Source organism: Arctopsyche grandis, chromosome 2, assembly GCF_051622035.1.
Source record: "Arctopsyche grandis isolate Sample6627 chromosome 2, ASM5162203v2, whole genome shotgun sequence".
Taxonomy (NCBI): Eukaryota; Metazoa; Arthropoda; class Insecta; order Trichoptera; family Hydropsychidae; genus Arctopsyche; species Arctopsyche grandis.
Window position 1 is genome coordinate 35,226,008 of NC_135356.1, and position 21,325 is coordinate 35,247,332.

Below are 21,325 nucleotides of genomic sequence, written 5' to 3' on the forward strand. Positions count from 1 at the left end.
CAATAAACTTTTGTACTGAGAATATCGCTACATATAAGAGTAAAATCAAATTTCATAGAAATCTCAAAATCAGCTTTTTTTTTTTCGCTCGCTATCAGCGGCCAAAATAGTGTTAAAACTAAATACTACTATTGTCTTATCAACTGTAAATCATAAATACAACAATTAAAAAGAAAGCTTGTAAATTGGGCGCATTGACAAAATGATACCTACAAATTTTAACTCGTTGATAAAGACTAGAATAGAAGAACACGGAATGTTTAACTATCATCACATGCATATTATGAAATTCCAAGTTTGAAAAAAAATCTAAAACAACTGGTTATTCACATCATGCACATTTTTGAAAATAATTTCATTTTCGGCTCGCATACATTGTGATTATTTTTATTATTAATCAATAAAACTGAGCGACAAAAAAAAATACCGAAGCAGAGACTACTCGATATTTACTAACTTTGCCCCCATTGAATTCGAATATGACAATGAATTTTGTTGCTCATTGTAATTCATATACACCAATAGAGGTCTATAAAAAAGTTCGCAACATAAATATGTATCTTTTTAAATTCACACACAATTTAGAGGAAAAACATAATTATATCAAACATTTCGCTACTGCAAATCTTACATTTATATGTACATATATAAAGACAATAAAAAATTTAGTCCATTACAAACATGTCAATTTAAAACAAAAATACTATATTTATAGCAATTTTCTGATCCATTTACTTTTTATAATATAAATTCGTGAACGGGATGGGGAGGGTTTAAAAAAATAATTGGATATAAATAAATATATATATATATATATATATATATATATATATATATATATATATATATATATATATATATATGTATATATATATGTAGGGTTGGAATTGAACGAAAGGCTGATGTATGAGCTATGGCTGAGAAAGGGTATGTTACGACTCATTGTGAGAAGGAAGTGAAAAGGGGTAGAGATGTAACGGTTAGTCGCAGTCGGACCTGTGCTCCGCGCGGTTCAAGTCTCTGCACGTATCGTCTTAATAAACAACATGCCTGAAAACGCACGTGTTTGATCTTCATCCCAACAGTGGTCCTGAACAGTTTCATCTGTGAGGATTCTCTACTACATATATCAACTAATTAACCTTTTTTAATCACATTTTGTACTTACACACAGGAGCGGCTCGTGCATGGGAAATGCAGCGCTGCAGCATCCCCAAAAAAATTACAAAAAAATCGCATTTACAACTTGTATTTAGATATATTTGACATACTCATTAATAATGATTGTGTCAAATATCTAATCATTCTTATTTAAATTATATTCACAAGTTGTAAATGTATACAAATGTGATTTTCTTGTATTTTTTCTGGGGGTGCTGCAGCACCGCAGTTCCTATGCACGAGCCGCGCCTGCTTACAAATACAATAAATGTTTAAAAATAGGTATCATATGATAGGATTTAATTGTGAAAAATTTAATAAAGGCAAACAATGTTTCATTCAAAATTTTTAATTGTTATGAAGTATGAAAAATTTACAAAAAGTGTTACAGCATTAATACAGTTCTTAAACTTATTACTCAATATGTAACGATCAATCACAGCGCTTTCCAAATTTGGGGACAATGGGGGGGGCGTCAAACCTACACAAGAATTATTAATTTTTATTATACATATTTATTTATTATCAATTTATGATATGCATACCAGTTACAATGAAAATGAATTTTAAATTTCTTTCAACATGATATTCAAACAAATCTACAAAGTGTCAATTTATTCAAACATACATAGTTTTGATTTCAATTATTGAAACCCTACGAGCCCCCCACATTCTTTTCACCCGATCTCAATCTATTATAGATTTTACTTACGTACACATTTATGATACGTGTGCTTCGCTTCAAGACGAAATTCTAGAACATGACAAGAAATATAATCTGGAATTTGAAATACATACGATAAAGCTATCCGATACATGAAATTTGGAAAACGCTGAATCAATACATTCAAATCCACAACATCGGCATCAAAACACCGATCATTCGCATAGTTCAATACAATTAACAATTTCAATGTAAATTTTAGACATTCATAATTTAAGAAATAGACACATAATCGACTCTGATGGTCCTTAAAACGAATACATTTATAATATTGTGACATTTATATGAATATCGAGTAAAGAAAAAGCTTTATTATAATCTACATAAAAAAAACTGCAAAGGATGTAATGTAAGGGTAATATTTTGAAAATAAATTTCGTTTATTCGCTGCATAACTTTGTCTCATTGTATCATTCGAAAATGAGTTGGAGCGGATAAGATGGTGAAGAACTGAACTGCTCTCTACTAGTCACCAGTGGGGCATTATTTTCTATTTAAAATATATCTTACATAATATATATATATATATATATATATATATATATATATATATATATATATATATATAAATATATATATATATATATGAAGTTCACCTTAATTTAGAATCCTATTTTACTTAACCCATCAAATATACACGATCACAATGCACACAACCACAGCAGATCGTGTTGATAGTTCCGTGGCCGGTGCCTTACATTTTTTGCCCAACCAACGCAATTTTCCATCATAACGTCTTTGCAATCTCAGATCATTATTTAACTTAGTCATTTTAAGATAGATATCTCAGTAAAAAATAATTAGATAAATCTGTATATAAATTTTTTAACAGTAGTATCATAATTTTTCATACAAAACATTATATGTTATAGTTTTCATAAGCACTTACATACTTAACTATCAATTTTAAACTTATAATATCCACATACCTAGCCTACGACAGCGATATAAAAGCGTAGGCCAATAAGCTAAATAATAAACAGGCGTTTTCAACTATTTTCCTTATAACCTTCCAACAAAAAAATAAAATAGAATCACTAGAGAACAAAACTGTATCATCCCAAACATGGAATTTGTGCGGAGATTCACACCAATACGAACACTGACTTCCAGTCTTAAAGTATCGTTTTAAAATAAAAACATGATATAATCTAATAAAATAAAAACAATGGGCAAAAATTTAACCTTCAGTGTATCTGATGCAGAATAAAGCAATAATATATGCAATATTACACTATAACTAAATTAGTACTTAAATGGTTTTTTTTTCAACTTAAAACTAGAATAAGTGATAATATAAAACCTATCACAGTAAAACATAGCACTAATCATAAAAAAGCATTCATTTTTCATTTGTACCACATTGTTATAATTAAAAAGTACAGAACAATTCACGCAATTTAATTGTGTAATATATTTGAAAAAAAAAAAGCCAACTACATTATCCATGAACAAAAAACAAATTCGCTTCTTTTACAGAACGATTTTATCTCACTAAAGCATATTTAAAAAAAATATTAATTATTAAAAAATATTAAAAATTAAATGGATCGACGTAGATTTCTTGGAGTGGAGTATATAATGGTACAAATCTGAATATAGCATACGCCATTATTCAATGTTAAATAAACTATTGTTAGAAATACTTAAAATTAAAAGGAACGATTAATTTGGTTAAATATAAGTATCAATAATTATAAAAATAATAAAAATGTATGATTACAGAAGATGTCAAATATTCTTATAGTTGTCGGTTATATATATATATTGTCAGATATATAGATTTATATAAATCATGTCGATTGTAGCCAAACAAAATAAATTTACAAGTGAAACGAAGATAGTTTCATTTTTGACTTAAATTATAACTAGTTTTTAAATTTGTCCCAATAGCCAAATAAATTACACCAGCAATTTACATTAAACTAAATTCAATTAGCATTATACTAAAATATATATATGATAAACAAAAGTACCATAACAGTACATCATAAAACAATATTAAATTAAAAATACCATTTTTTAAAACCATTCGTGGAAAGTCCTTATCAAAAACTTAAAGAATGAAATTCAATTTGAATATAATAAAATTTAATTAATGAAATAGAAATCTACTCCAATCCCAATCCAAGCCTAACTTCTTTAATCTTTCTCCTAACATTTAGATGTAGACCACTTCAACATGTAAAGTATATCTTTAACTTTATTTTTATTGAGTTTCAATTCCTTTTCAAAACCACCCTTGTCATAATTAAAAAGACTACTGTTACCAAAATAAATCGCGAAATATTTCAATGGTATTTAACAGTGAAAAAAAGCCAATATTGTATTTAAAACAATTATTTCCAAAATGGGAAGTGAGAGAAAAAGGCAAAAAGTCAAATTAGTGGAAGTTGAAAATAAGTAATACGATTAGGATACATAATGAATGGATTCCAAGTTAAATCTAAGTTAATCAATTATGAAAATTCATCCATCAAATCAATATTTACATAAAACATTCAATACTAAATTTTGGAATTATGAAAATAAAATTTAAGGAATGAATTAAATTCCGGATTGAATATTTTGACTAAAAATTATGTCAAAATATTCAATCCTATTTAATGCAAATCAAATTGATATTAACTTATTTCATTAAATTTACGAACAAAAAATTTATGCAATTATTCATGTATTTTATGCAAGTCTATTGAATCGGGAAAACCAATGGTAACATTGGTTTGATTAAATTTACACATGTACAACATTGAATACTAGAATTTTGAAAAGTTTAAACTTTTGCCAACAGAATGTGGGGTCAGAACGTCTGTGGACAAATAACTAATGAATGCTATGCTCAGCCGTTGTAATTGATCTTTGAATTTCATTATGGAAAATCAAATTGATATTAACTGATTCCTGAATGTTATGCTTAGCCGTTGTAATTGATCTTTGAATTTCATTATTGAAGATCAAATTGATATTAACTGATTTCGTTAAATTTACGAACAAAAAATTTATGCTATTTATTATTCATGTATATGCTATTTTATGCAAGTCTAATAAAAAAAAATTTATGCCTTTTATGCGTCTATTAAAACAGAATTTATGCAAATTATGCATTCAATAAAAAAAAATTATGCTGTTCTTCAAGTATTTTATGCACGTCTATTAAAAAAAATTTATGCCTATTATGCAAGTCTATTAAAAAAAAATTATGCCTTTTATGAGTCAATTAAAAAAAAATTTATGCAAATTATGCATTCAATAAAAAAAATTTATGCTGTTATTCAATTAATTTATGCACGTCTATTAAAAAAAAAATTATGCCTTTTATGCGTCAATTAAAAAAGAATTTATGCAAATTATGCATTCAATAAAAAAAATTTATGCTGTTATTCAATTAATTTATGCACGTCTATTAAAAAAAAATTTATGCCTTTTATGCAAGTCTATTGAAAAAAATTTATGCCTTTTATGCGTCTATTAAAAAAGAATTTATGCAAATTATGCATTCAATAAAAAAAATTTATGCTGTTATTCAATTAATTTATGCACGTCTATTAAAAAAAAAAATTTATGCCTTTTATGCAAGTCTATTGAAAAAAATTTATGCCTTTTATGCGTCTATTAAAAAAGAATTTATGCAAATTATGCATTCAATAAAAAAAATTTATGCTGTTATTCAATTAATTTATGCACGTCTATTAAAAAAAAAAATTTATGCCTTTTATGCAAGTCTATTGAAAAAAATTTATGCCTTTTATGCGTCTATTAAAAAAGAATTTATGCAAATTATGCATTCAATAAAAAAAATTTATGCTGTTATTCAAGTAATTTATGCACGTCTATTAAAAAAAAAATTATGCCTTTTATGCGTCTATTAAAAAAGAATTTATGCAAATTATGCATTCAATAAAAAAAATTTATGCCTATTATGCAAGTCTATTAAAAAAAATTATGCCTTTTATGCAAGTCTATTGAAAAAAATTTATGCCTTTTATGCGTCTATTAAAAAAGAATTTATGCAAATTATGCATTCAATAAAAAAAATTTATGCTGTTATTCAATTAATTTATGCACGTCTATTAAAAAAAAAAATTTATGCCTTTTATGCAAGTCTATTGAAAAAAATTTATGCCTTTTATGCGTCTATTAAAAAAGAATTTATGCAAATTATGCATTCAATAAAAAAAATTTATGCTGTTATTCAAGTAATTTATGCACGTCTATTAAAAAAAAATTTATGCCTTTTATGCGTCTATTAAAAAAGAATTTATGCAAATTATGCATTCAATAAAAAAAATTTATGCCTATTATGCAAGTCTATTAAAAAAAATTATGCCTTTTATGCAAGTCTATTGAAAAAAATTTATGCCTTTTATGCGTCTATTAAAAAAGAATTTATGCAAATTATGCATTCAATAAAAAAAATTTATGCTGTTATTCAAGTAATTTATGCACGTCTATTAAAAAAAAATTTATGCCTTTTATGCGTCTATTAAAAAAGAATTTATGCAAATTATGCATTCAATAAAAAAAATTATGCTGTTATTCAAGTAATTTATGCACGTCTATTAAAAAAAAATTTATGCCTTTTATGCGTCTATTAAAAAAGAATTTATGCAAATTATGCATTCAATAAAAAAAATTATGCTGTTATTCAAGTAATTTATGCACGTCTATTAAAAAAAAATTTATGCCTTTTATGCGTCTATTAAAAAAGAATTTATGCAAATTATGCATTGAATAAAAAAAATTTATGCTGTTATTCAAGTAATTTATGCACGTCTATTAAAAAAAAATTTATGCCTATTATGCAAGTCTATTAAAAAAAAATTATGCTTTATGCGTCAATTAAAAAAGAATTTATGCAAATTATGCATTGAATAAAAAAAATTTATGCAAATTATGCATTGAATAAAAAAAATTTATGCTGTTATTCAAGTAATTTATGCAAGTCTATTGAAAAAAATTTATGCCTTTTATGCAAGTCTATTAAAAAAAATTTATGCCTTTTATGCAAGTCTATTAAAAAATTTTTTATGCCTATTATGAAAGTCTATTAAAAAAAAATTATGCCTTTTATGACTATTAAAAAAGAATTTATGCAAATTATGCATTCAATAAAAAAAAATTATGCTGTTCTTAAAGTATTTTATGCACGTCTATTAAAAAAAATTTATGCCTATTATGCAAGTCTATTAAAAAAAAATTATGCCTTTTATGAGTCAATTAAAAAAAAATTTATGCAAATTATGCATTCAATAAAAAAAATTTATGCTGTTATTCAATTAATTTATGCACGTCTATTAAAAAAAAAATTATGCCTTTTATGCGTCAATTAAAAAAGAATTTATGCAAATTATGCATTCAATAAAAAAAATTTATGCCTATTATGCAAGTCTATTAAAAAAAATTATGCCTTTTATGCAAGTCTATTGAAAAAAATTTATGCCTTTTATGCGTCTATTAAAAAAGAATTTATGCAAATTATGCATTCAATAAAAAAAATTTATGCTGTTATTCAATTAATTTATGCACGTCTATTAAAAAAAAAAATTTATGCCTTTTATGCAAGTCTATTGAAAAAAATTTATGCCTTTTATGCGTCTATTAAAAAAGAATTTATGCAAATTATGCATTCAATAAAAAAAATTTATGCTGTTATTCAAGTAATTTATGCACGTCTATTAAAAAAAAATTTATGCCTTTTATGCGTCTATTAAAAAAGAATTTATGCAAATTATGCATTCAATAAAAAAAATTTATGCCTATTATGCAAGTCTATTAAAAAAAATTATGCCTTTTATGCAAGTCTATTGAAAAAAATTTATGCCTTTTATGCGTCTATTAAAAAAGAATTTATGCAAATTATGCATTCAATAAAAAAAATTTATGCTGTTATTCAATTAATTTATGCACGTCTATTAAAAAAAAATTTATGCCTTTTATGCAAGTCTATTGAAAAAAATTTATGCCTTTTATGCGTCTATTAAAAAAGAATTTATGCAAATTATGCATTCAATAAAAAAAATTTATGCTGTTATTCAATTAATTTATGCACGTCTATTAAAAAAAAAAATTTATGCCTTTTATGCAAGTCTATTGAAAAAAATTTATGCCTTTTATGCGTCTATTAAAAAAGAATTTATGCAAATTATGCATTCAATAAAAAAAATTTATGCTGTTATTCAATTAATTTATGCACGTCTATTAAAAAAAAAAATTTATGCCTTTTATGCAAGTCTATTGAAAAAAATTTATGCCTTTTATGCGTCTATTAAAAAAGAATTTATGCAAATTATGCATTCAATAAAAAAAATTTATGCTGTTATTCAAGTAATTTATGCACGTCTATTAAAAAAAAATTTATGCCTTTTATGCGTCTATTAAAAAAGAATTTATGCAAATTATGCATTCAATAAAAAAAATTTATGCCTATTATGCAAGTCTATTAAAAAAAATTATGCCTTTTATGCAAGTCTATTGAAAAAAATTTATGCCTTTTATGCGTCTATTAAAAAAGAATTTATGCAAATTATGCATTCAATAAAAAAAATTTATGCTGTTATTCAAGTAATTTATGCACGTCTATTAAAAAAAAATTTATGCCTTTTATGCGTCTATTAAAAAAGAATTTATGCAAATTATGCATTCAATAAAAAAAATTATGCTGTTATTCAAGTAATTTATGCACGTCTATTAAAAAAAAATTTATGCCTTTTATGCGTCTATTAAAAAAGAATTTATGCAAATTATGCATTCAATAAAAAAAATTATGCTGTTATTCAAGTAATTTATGCACGTCTATTAAAAAAAAATTTATGCCTTTTATGCGTCTATTAAAAAAGAATTTATGCAAATTATGCATTCAATAAAAAAAATTTATGCTGTTATTCAATTAATTTATGCACGTCTATTAAAAAAAAAAATTTATGCCTTTTATGCAAGTCTATTGAAAAAAATTTATGCCTTTTATGCGTCTATTAAAAAAGAATTTATGCAAATTATGCATTCAATAAAAAAAATTTATGCTGTTATTCAAGTAATTTATGCACGTCTATTAAAAAAAAATTTATGCCTTTTATGCGTCTATTAAAAAAGAATTTATGCAAATTATGCATTCAATAAAAAAAATTTATGCCTATTATGCAAGTCTATTAAAAAAAATTATGCCTTTTATGCAAGTCTATTGAAAAAAATTTATGCCTTTTATGCGTCTATTAAAAAAGAATTTATGCAAATTATGCATTCAATAAAAAAAATTTATGCTGTTATTCAAGTAATTTATGCACGTCTATTAAAAAAAAATTTATGCCTTTTATGCGTCTATTAAAAAAGAATTTATGCAAATTATGCATTCAATAAAAAAAATTATGCTGTTATTCAAGTAATTTATGCACGTCTATTAAAAAAAAATTTATGCCTTTTATGCGTCTATTAAAAAAGAATTTATGCAAATTATGCATTCAATAAAAAAAATTATGCTGTTATTCAAGTAATTTATGCACGTCTATTAAAAAAAAATTTATGCCTTTTATGCGTCTATTAAAAAAGAATTTATGCAAATTATGCATTGAATAAAAAAAATTTATGCTGTTATTCAAGTAATTTATGCACGTCTATTAAAAAAAAATTTATGCCTATTATGCAAGTCTATTAAAAAAAAATTATGCTTTATGCGTCAATTAAAAAAGAATTTATGCAAATTATGCATTGAATAAAAAAAATTTATGCAAATTATGCATTGAATAAAAAAAATTTATGCTGTTATTCAAGTAATTTATGCAAGTCTATTGAAAAAAATTTATGCCTTTTATGCAAGTCTATTAAAAAAAATTTATGCCTTTTATGCAAGTCTATTAAAAAAATTTTTATGCCTATTATGAAAGTCTTATTAAAAAAAAATTATGCCTTTTATGACTATTAAAAAAGAATTTATGCAAATTATGCATTCAATAAAAAAAAATTATGCTGTTCTTAAAGTATTTTATGCACGTCTATTAAAAAAAATTTATGCCTATTATGCAAGTCTATTAAAAAAAAATTATGCCTTTTATGAGTCAATTAAAAAAAAATTTATGCAAATTATGCATTCAATAAAAAAAATTTATGCTGTTATTCAATTAATTTATGCACGTCTATTAAAAAAAAAATTATGCCTTTTATGCGTCAATTAAAAAAGAATTTATGCAAATTATGCATTCAATAAAAAAAATTTATGCCTATTATGCAAGTCTATTAAAAAAAATTATGCCTTTTATGCAAGTCTATTGAAAAAAATTTATGCCTTTTATGCGTCTATTAAAAAAGAATTTATGCAAATTATGCATTCAATAAAAAAAATTTATGCTGTTATTCAATTAATTTATGCACGTCTATTAAAAAAAAAAATTTATGCCTTTTATGCAAGTCTATTGAAAAAAATTTATGCCTTTTATGCGTCTATTAAAAAAGAATTTATGCAAATTATGCATTCAATAAAAAAAATTTATGCTGTTATTCAAGTAATTTATGCACGTCTATTAAAAAAAAATTTATGCCTTTTATGCGTCTATTAAAAAAGAATTTATGCAAATTATGCATTCAATAAAAAAAATTTATGCCTATTATGCAAGTCTATTAAAAAAAATTATGCCTTTTATGCAAGTCTATTGAAAAAAATTTATGCCTTTTATGCGTCTATTAAAAAAGAATTTATGCAAATTATGCATTCAATAAAAAAAATTTATGCTGTTATTCAAGTAATTTATGCACGTCTATTAAAAAAAAATTTATGCCTTTTATGCGTCTATTAAAAAAGAATTTATGCAAATTATGCATTCAATAAAAAAAATTATGCTGTTATTCAAGTAATTTATGCACGTCTATTAAAAAAAAATTTATGCCTTTTATGCGTCTATTAAAAAAGAATTTATGCAAATTATGCATTCAATAAAAAAAATTATGCTGTTATTCAAGTAATTTATGCACGTCTATTAAAAAAAAATTTATGCCTTTTATGCGTCTATTAAAAAAGAATTTATGCAAATTATGCATTCAATAAAAAAAAATTATGCTGTTCTTAAAGTATTTTATGCACGTCTATTAAAAAAAATTTATGCCTATTATGCAAGTCTATTAAAAAAAAATTATGCCTTTTATGAGTCAATTAAAAAAAAATTTATGCAAATTATGCATTCAATAAAAAAAATTTATGCTGTTATTCAATTAATTTATGCACGTCTATTAAAAAAAAAATTATGCCTTTTATGCGTCAATTAAAAAAGAATTTATGCAAATTATGCATTCAATAAAAAAAATTTATGCTGTTATTCAATTAATTTATGCACGTCTATTAAAAAAAAATTTATGCCTTTTATGCAAGTCTATTAAAAAAGAATTTATGCAAATTATGCATTCAATAAAAAAAATTTATGCTGTTATTCAATTAATTTATGCACGTCTATTAAAAAAAAAAATTTATGCCTTTTATGCAAGTCTATTGAAAAAAATTTATGCCTTTTATGCGTCTATTAAAAAGGATTTATGCAAATTATGCATTCAATAAAAAAAATTTATGCTGTTATTCAAGTAATTTATGCACGTCTATTAAAAAAAAAAATTTATGCCTTTTATGCAAGTCTATTGAAAAAAATTTATGCCTTTTATGCGTCTATTAAAAAAGAATTTATGCAAATTATGCATTCAATAAAAAAAATTTATGCCTATTATGCAAGTCTATTAAAAAAAATTATGCCTTTTATGCAAGTCTATTGAAAAAAATTTATGCCTTTTATGCGTCTATTAAAAAAGAATTTATGCAAATTATGCATTCAATAAAAAAAATTTATGCTGTTATTCAATTAATTTATGCACGTCTATTAAAAAAAAAAATTTATGCCTTTTATGCAAGTCTATTGAAAAAAATTTATGCCTTTTATGCGTCTATTAAAAAAGAATTTATGCAAATTATGCATTCAATAAAAAAAATTTATGCTGTTATTCAGTAATTTATGCACGTTTATTAAAAAAAAAATGTTCCTTTTATGCAAGTCTATTAAAAAAAATTTATGCCTTTTATGCAAGTCTTTTAAAAAAAATTTATGCCTTTTATGCACGTTTATTAAACTGCATTCTGCAGGAATGTCTGCAGACAGATAACTAATGAATGCTGTGCTAAGCCTTTGTAATTGATCTTTGAATTTCATTATTGAAGATCAAATTGATATTAACACAAATTTGATTAAATTTACATATGTACAACATTAAATACTAGAATTTTGAAAATTTTAAACTTTTGCCAACAGAATATGGGGCCGGAATGTCTGCAGACAAATAACTAATGAATGCTGTGCTAAGCCTTTGTAATCGATCTTTGAATTTCATTATTGAAGATCAAATTGATATTAGCACTAATTTGATTAAATTTACATATGTACAACATTAAATACTAGAATTTTGAAAATTATAAACTTTTGCCAACAGAATATGGGGCCGGAATGTCTGCAGACAAATAACTAATGAATGCTGTGCTAAGCCTTTGTAATTGATCTTTGAATTTCATTATTGAAGATCAAATTGATATTAGCACTAATTTGATTAAATTTACATATGTACAACATTAAATACTAGAATTTTGAAAATTTTAAACTTTTGCCAACAGAATATGGGGCCGGAATGTCTGCAGACAAATAACTAATGAATGCTGTGCTAAGCCTTTGTAATTGATCTTTGAATTTCATTATTGAAGATCAAATTGATATTAGCACTAATTTGATTAAATTTACATATGTACAACATTAAATACTAGAATTTTGAAAATTTTAAACTTTTGCCAACAGAATATGGGGCCGGAATGTCTGCAGACAAATAACTAATGAATGCTGTGCTAAGCCTTTGTAATCGATCTTTGAATTTCATTATTGAAGATCAAATTGATATTAGCACTAATTTGATTAAATTTACGGAAAAAAAATGATTCATTTTATGCATGTCTATATTATGCAAGTCTATTAAAAAAATGTATGCCTTTTATGCACGTTTATTAAAAAAAATTTATGCTATTATTCCTGTATTTTATGCACGTCTATTATTCATATTTTTTTAACATATGAAAATTGTTCTACGAATCGGGAAAATCAATACTTACATCGGTTTGATGAAATTTACATATGTACAACATTAAATACTAGAATTTTGAAAATTTTAAACTTTTGCCAACAGAATATGGGGCCGGAATGTCTGCAGACAAATAACTAATGAATGCTGTGCTAAGCCTTTGTAATTGATCTTTGAATTTCATTATTGAAGATCAAATTGATATTAACACAAATTTGATTAAATTTACATATGTACAACATTAAATACTAGAATTTTGAAAATTTTAAACTTTTGCCAACAGAATATGGGGCCGGAATGTCTGCAGACAAATAACTAATGAATGCTGTGCTAAGCCTTTGTAATTGATCTTTGAATTTCATTATTGAAGATCAAATTGATATTAACACAAATTTGATTAAATTTACATATGTACAACATTAAATACTAGAATTTTGAAAATTTTAAACTTTTGCCAACAGAATATGGGGCCGGAATGTCTGCAGACAAATAACTAATGAATGCTGTGCTAAGCCTTTGTAATTGATCTTTGAATTTCATTATTGAAGATCAAATTGATATTAGCACTAATTTGATTAAATTTACATATGTACAACATTAAATACTAGAATTTTGAAAATTATAAACTTTTGCCAACAGAATATGGGGCCGGAATGTCTGCAGACAAATAACTAATGAATGCTGTGCTAAGCCTTTGTAATTGATCTTTGAATTTCATTATTGAAGATCAAATTGATATTAGCACTAATTTGATTAAATTTACATATGTACAACATTAAATACTAGAATTTTGAAAATTTTAAACTTTTGCCAACAGAATATGGGGCCGGAATGTCTGCAGACAAATAACTAATGAATGCTGTGCTAAGCCTTTGTAATTGATCTTTGAATTTCATTATTGAAGATCAAATTGATATTAGCACTAATTTGATTAAATTTACATATGTACAACATTAAATACTAGAATTTTGAAAATTTTAAACTTTTGCCAACAGAATATGGGGCCGGAATGTCTGCAGACAAATAACTAATGAATGCTGTGCTAAGCCTTTGTAATCGATCTTTGAATTTCATTATTGAAGATCAAATTGATATTAGCACTAATTTGATTAAATTTACGGAAAAAAAATGATTCATTTTATGCATGTCTATATTATGCAAGTCTATTAAAAAAATGTATGCCTTTTATGCACGTTTATTAAAAAAAATTTATGCTATTATTCCTGTATTTTATGCACGTCTATTATTCATATTTTTTTAACATATGAAAATTGTTCTACGAATCGGGAAAATCAATACTTACATCGGTTTGATGAAATTTACATATGTACAACATTAAATACTAGAATTTTGAAAATTTTAAACTTTTGCCAACAGAATATGGGGCCGGAATGTCTGCAGACTTTGTTAATACTTACATCGGTTTGATGAAATTTACATATGTACAACATTAAATACTAGAATATTGAAAATTTTAAACTTTTGCCAACAGAATATGGGGCCGGAATGTCTGCAGAAAAATAACTAATTAATGCTGTGCTAAGCCTTTGTAATTGATCTTTGAATTTCATTATTGAAGATCAAATTGATATTAGCACTAATTTGATTAAATTTACATATGTACAACATTAAATACTAGAATTTTGAAAATTTTAAACTTTTGCCAACAGAATATGGGGCCGGAATGTCTGCAGAAAAATAACTAATTAATGCTGTGCTAAGCCTTTGTAATTGATCTTTGAATTTCATTATTGAAGATCAAATTGATATTAGCACTAATTTGATTAAATTTACATATGTACAACATTAAATACTAGAATTTTGAAAATTTTAAACTTTTGCCAACAGAATATGGGGCCGGAATGTCTGCAGACTTTGTTAATACTTACATCGGTTTGATTAAATTTACATATGTACAACATTAAATACTAGAATTTTGAAAATTTTAAATTTTTGCTAACAATGAGGCAGAATGTGTGGCCAAATTTTTTATTTACAGAAATAATTTAATTATGAATCAAATATTTTTACAAGAATTCGTCCTAATGGCTTCTCTAGAAGTGGTAATATAACTAAATGAAATTTGCTTTTTTAAAAGAAATAACCAAAACTAAAGAAAAAGAAAAAAATGACTATAACCTATCACTAAAAACAGAAATTAAGAAAAACGATTAACCTAAATAACTAGTGAATGCTATGCTAAGCCTATATACATTATTTTGCAATCCTCGCCCTGAGGATCAAATCAATAATTACTGTAATTATTGATTTGATTATATTTACAAACCCAAGACAAGACTATGTGCAATATAAATATATATTTATTCATATATGACTGGTTATCCACCCATTTGTTAAACCAATAGTTACATTGGTTTGATTAAGTTTATATATTTACAACATTAAATACTAGAATTTTGAAAATTTTAAATTGTTGCTAACATAATATGAGGCAGAACGTGGGGTCAAATTTTTTATTTACAGGAGGAATTTAACTATGAATCAAATATTTTTCCGAGAATTTGTCCTAATGGCTTCTCTAGAAGTGGTCTAAAACTAAATGAAATTTACTTTTTTAATAAAAGAAATAGCCAAAATTGAAGAAAAAGAAAAAAAGGACTGTAACCTATTATTAAAAACAGAAATACGATTAACCTCTATAACTTATTAATGCTATGCTAAGCCTATATACATTATTTTGCACTTGTCGCCCTGAAGATCAAATCAATAATTACAAATGATTTGATTAAATCTACAAACCCTAGACAAGTCTATCTGCAACATATATATATATATATATATATTTATATATATATATATATATATATATATATATATATATATATATATATATATATATATATATATATATATATATTATGCATATATGACTGGTCATCCACCGATCAACTAAACTAATAGTTACATTAGTTTGATTAAGTTTATATATGTACACATTAAATACTAGAATTTTGAAAATTTTAAATTGTTGCTAACATAATGAGGCAGAATGTGTGGCCAAATTTTTTAAATACAGAAAGAATTTAATTATGAATCATATATTTTTCCGAGAATTCGTCCTAATGGCTTCTCTAGAAGTGGTCAAAAACTAAATGAAATTTACTTTTTTAATTAAAGAAATAACCAAAATTGTAGAAAAAGAAAAAAAAGGACTGTAACCTATTACTAAAAACAGAAATACGATTAACCTAAATAACTAATTAATGCTATGCTAAGCCTATATACATTATTTTGCACTGCTCGCCCTGAAGATCAAATCAATAATTACAAATGATTTGATTAAATTTACAAACCCAAGACTAGTCTATGTGCAATATATATATATTTATTCATATATGACTGGTCATCCACCGATCAACTAAACCAATAGTTACATTGGTTTGATTAAGTTTATATATGTACACAATAGTAAACACTAGAATTTTGAAAATTTTAAATTGTTGCTAACATAATATGAGGCAGAATGTGTGGCCAAATTTTTTATATACAGAAAGAATTTAAATATGAATCAAATATTTTTCCGAGAATTCGTCCTAATGGCTTCTCTAGAAGTGGTCAAAAACTAAATGAAATTTACTTTTTTAATTAAAGAAATAACCAAAATTGTAGAAAAAGAAAAAAAAAAAAGGACTGTAACCTATTACTAAAAACAAATACGATTAACCTAAATAACCAATTAATGCTATGCTAAGCCTATATACATTATTTTGCACTGCTCGCCCTGAAGATCAAATCAATAATTACAAATGATTTGATTAAATTTACAAACCCAAGACAAGTCTATGTGCAATATATATATATATATATATATTTATTCATATATGACTGGTCATCCACCGATCAACTAAACTAATAGTTACATTGGTTTGATTAAGTTTATATATGTACACAACATTAAATACTAGAATTTTGAAAATTTTAAATTGTTGCTAACATAATATGAGGCAGAATGTGTGGCCAAATTTTTTATATACAGAAAGAATTTAATTATGAATCAAATATTTTTCCGAGAATTCGTCCTAATGGCTTCTCTAGAAGTGGTCAAAAACTAAATGAAATTTACTTTTTTAATAAAAGAAATAACCAAAATTGAAAAGAAAAAAAAAGGACTTTAACCCATTACTAAAAACAGAAATACGATTAACCTAAATAACTAATTAATGCTATGCTAAGCCGATATACATTATTTTGCACTTGTCGCCCTGAAGATCAAATCAATAATTACAAATGATTTGATTAAATTTACAAACCCAAGACAAGTCTATGTGCAATATATATATATATATATTTATTCATATATGACTGGTCATCCACCGATCAACTAAACTAATAGTTACATTGGTTTGATTAAGTTTATATATGTACACAACATTAAATACTAGAATTTTGAAAATTTTAAATTGTTGCTAACATAATATGAGGCAGAATGTGTGGCCAAATTTTTTATATACAGAAAGAATTTAATTATGAATCAAATATTTTTCCGAGAATTCGTCCTAATTAATGGCTTCTCTAGAAGTGGTCAAAAACTAAATGAAATTTACTTTTTTAATAAAAGAAATAACCAAAATTGAAAAGAAAAAAAAAGGACTTTAACCCATTACTAAAAACAGAAATACGATTAACCTAAATAACTAATTAATGCTATGCTAAGCCTATATACATTATTTTGCACTTGTCGCCCTGAAGATCAAATCAATAATTACAAATGATTTGATTAAATTTACAAACCCAAGACAAGTCTATGTGCAATATATATATATATATATATATATATATATATATATATATATATATATATATATATATATATATATATATATATATATATATATATATATATATATATATATATATATATATATATATATATATATATATATATATATATATATATATATATATATATATATATATATATATATTATATATATATATATATATATATATATATATATATATATATATATATATATATATATATATATATATATATATATATATATATATATATTCATATATGACTGGTCATCCACCGATTAGTTAAACCAATAGTTACATTGGTTTGATTAAGTTTATATATGTACAATATTAAATACTAGAATTTTGAAAATTTTAAATTGTTGCTAACATAATATGAGGCAGAACGTGGGGTCAATTTTTTTATTTACAGGAAGAATTTAATTATGAATCAAATATTTTTCCGAGAATTCGTCCTAAAGGCTTCTTTAGAAGTGGTCAAAACTAAATAAAATTTACTCTTCTAATAGAAGAAATAAGAACTAAAACTAAATATTGAAGATGGAAATTAAAAAATACGATTAAATTATATAATCAATTAATTCTATGCTAGTAAATTATTATGCAATTGTCCCTCGAAGATCAAATCAGTAGTTATAATGATCTGATTAAATTTACAAACATAAAACATAAAACGATACAAAATTATGTATCTTACTTAAAATTATGTATTAAAATTATGTCATAAAAACATTAGTTATAATGATTTTCTCAAATTTACAAATGTACAACATTAAATACTAGAATCTGGAAATACAATTTTTTACAATAGAAAATGGGTGTAAAACTTGTGTAGTCGAATTTTGATGTATCAAATTTAATTTTTATCCCAAATCGCATATATTTTCTTAAAGATTTTAGTAGTTATCAAATTCGATATGAAATCTTCTTTAAATCTGAATATAAGGCCCAAATTAAATAGATTAAATTTAAAACAATTATTTATTACTGAAGATAGAAAGTAAGTAAATGACATATATTGAATATGAAAATTCCTTCCTTGTAGATCAAATGACAATTTTTTTTTGAGCATGAAGTCGAAATTTTTAAATGAAATCCATATTTTATCTAAATAACGAATTTTAAAAATCAATTAAAATTGAAATGAAAGCATGAAAAAATTACAATGTTAAAATTTATCCTGAACATCAATGGAAGGAAGGAGTTTTGAAAACGGTTGAATAATGGTGAAGAATGTCGTGATCTGATTGAAGCCGAGTTGAATCCTTTTTTTTAACAACTCCACATCTGGTTTTAGTCAAAAATGATGGGGAAAATATAAATTTTCTTATAATTCTAAATATACATATGTATGTACATTTTTGACGCAAATCCAAATACACCCATACCGGAAAAAGCAGAAAAAAACCAGAATAATTAATAAAGCGTAAAGCAAAAAAAAAATAAATGATTTCTTTTAAAATCATTATTATATTATTAAAGATTAACCTGAAGTGGCAGAAGAAAATTTAAATTTTTGTATAGTTCTAAATCTTAGTATGAAAACAAAAAAACTTTTCATTTATATTTTGGCCTCTTAAAGACAAATTATAAAAAAACATGTAATGCCAAAAATGAAACTAAATAATCAATCAAATCAATGACAATAATTAAAAATAATAATATATGTATATATATATATATAACCGCAACATAAATTAGTATAAGATATAAGATAGTCTTTTAAAATAAATAAATGAAAATTAAAACGAGTAAAACTGCAACATAAACACCTTTTTACTGACACAGATTTTACTTTTTACTGAAACAGATTTTATTTTCTTTGGAAATATTCAATGTAGCTAAAGTCAGTGATGGGCAGTAAAAAAGGTCAAGATATAAACAATTCCATGCTATTCGGCATATCATATGAAAACAGAGGAGAAAAATATTACATATTGAATTAGATAAAATTAATCAAAACTAAGATATTAATTTTTGATTTATGTTTAGTTCCGTACAGATTGAAATCAACTTGAGGTGTGACGCCGAACAGCCGAGAACCATTACATGTATATTGAATTTAGCAATGCCAAATTAATGAACATATCGATACAGCAAAAGAAATACTACATTCCAAATCTGGTATACGACAGAAATATTAAACTGTTCAATAGACCAAATCAGTACTGCAGCACACAGACACAGCAAACATCCATAATCTATTATTTATAAAAGAACAGCAAAACAATTTACTAAAAATAAACATCAATATTTTTTGAAAATTCGTCAAAGCAGTCCTATACATACATATACACATTACATTAAAAACTAAAATTCACAATAATTACTCCTCGTATGGAGGCAAATATACTCTACAAATAAATAACATTTAGCAGAATTGAATTTTAGCAAATTTAACTATTGCATCGAGTGCAAATGACACACATGAATAGTCAAATGACGCATACACATATGATCTGCCAAATTGAACCACTCCATCGCCGTAAGCACACATGTGTGCCCGATGTAGGCAAATGCTGTAAGCACACGGGTGTGCTCTGACGTCGTATTCAAATATTCTTCAAAAAATTAGTCTCGATCACTTTGCAGTAACATTTTGAAGTACTAAAATAACCAAAGAATATTGTTTTTTTCTCTCGATATATTCAAAAGATGGCATCTAGTGTTGGCACTAATTTAGAAATCTATATATTTGTAATAATTTAAAATACGTGGCGCTGGATTTCTACGAACGCGTGGCGATTAAGTGGTTAAGCAAAATAAGAGGATAAGCAAAGTGACGTTAAGTCCATACGAGGGTTGTAAATATACGCAAATGAAATAATCTTACATGATAACGCGCAGTTATTCGCTAATTTATGTACATAATTGATATTGCATCAGATACACATTTGAAAACTAATTACTAATTGCTTATTACTAAACTTATCTTATACAGATACATAGTCATTACGATTAATTGTTATTTGGGGATTGGCACAGCGCTGACACCATCTTGTCGTACTCGAGGAGCGAAGTCTCGAACATTTCCAGCTGTTTCGTGATGTCTATCGTGGGATCTTCCAGTTTCGGCACGGAGCCGGCCTCGTCCACCTCGCTGCCCATGAACGACTGGAGGGGCGGAGCGTGATGGCACTCGCGGTAAAATTGAGCCAATTCCCCAAACGGGCCTGCCGTTGCGAACGGACACGACTGAAAACAATATTGTCAAAAAAGTTAGCAAGGGCGGACGCAATATGCGTTTTAGAAACAGTCACTCTTATTTAACAATTACTCTATTATGTATTAGATGTATTATGAGCATTTATAAGAATTGTAAATAGACATTTGAGCTCTTTTTCCTATTATGCTGTACATTAACATTAGTATAATACAATACTATGATTACTAACAAATTTAAATTAAAATTGTAAAATAGAAAATGATCAGTAGCTATTAAAATAGATATAAGATGTATTTGAAACATAATTTAGTAACGATAAAAAGCATTTACAAATCAAAAAAAAAACAATTACTCAACACAACAAAAAAAAACAACTACTCAATAAGTAGACATATTAATTAACGTGA

General features: G+C 24.8%; 1 protein-coding gene across 2 annotated transcripts in view; it reads right to left on the reverse strand.

Annotated features, from left to right (window-relative positions):
* Positions 1–1,497: 1,497 nt before the first annotated feature.
* Positions 1,498–21,325, reverse strand: part of Atg13 (Autophagy-related 13) — a 35,416-nt gene continuing 15,588 nt past the window's right edge. The window contains exons 6-7 of one of the 2 annotated variants that reach the window (XM_077445941.1): positions 20,709–20,947; positions 1,498–1,642 (exon numbers count right to left, since the gene is read on the reverse strand). In XM_077445941.1, coding sequence (XP_077302067.1) covers positions 20,711–20,947 — 237 coding nt within the window. In that variant the 3' untranslated portion in view covers positions 1,498–1,642; positions 20,709–20,710. Of the gene's footprint in view, positions 1,643–19,572; positions 20,948–21,325 lie in introns of those variants that run through there. The other variant, XM_077445940.1, reaches the window with a different exon arrangement.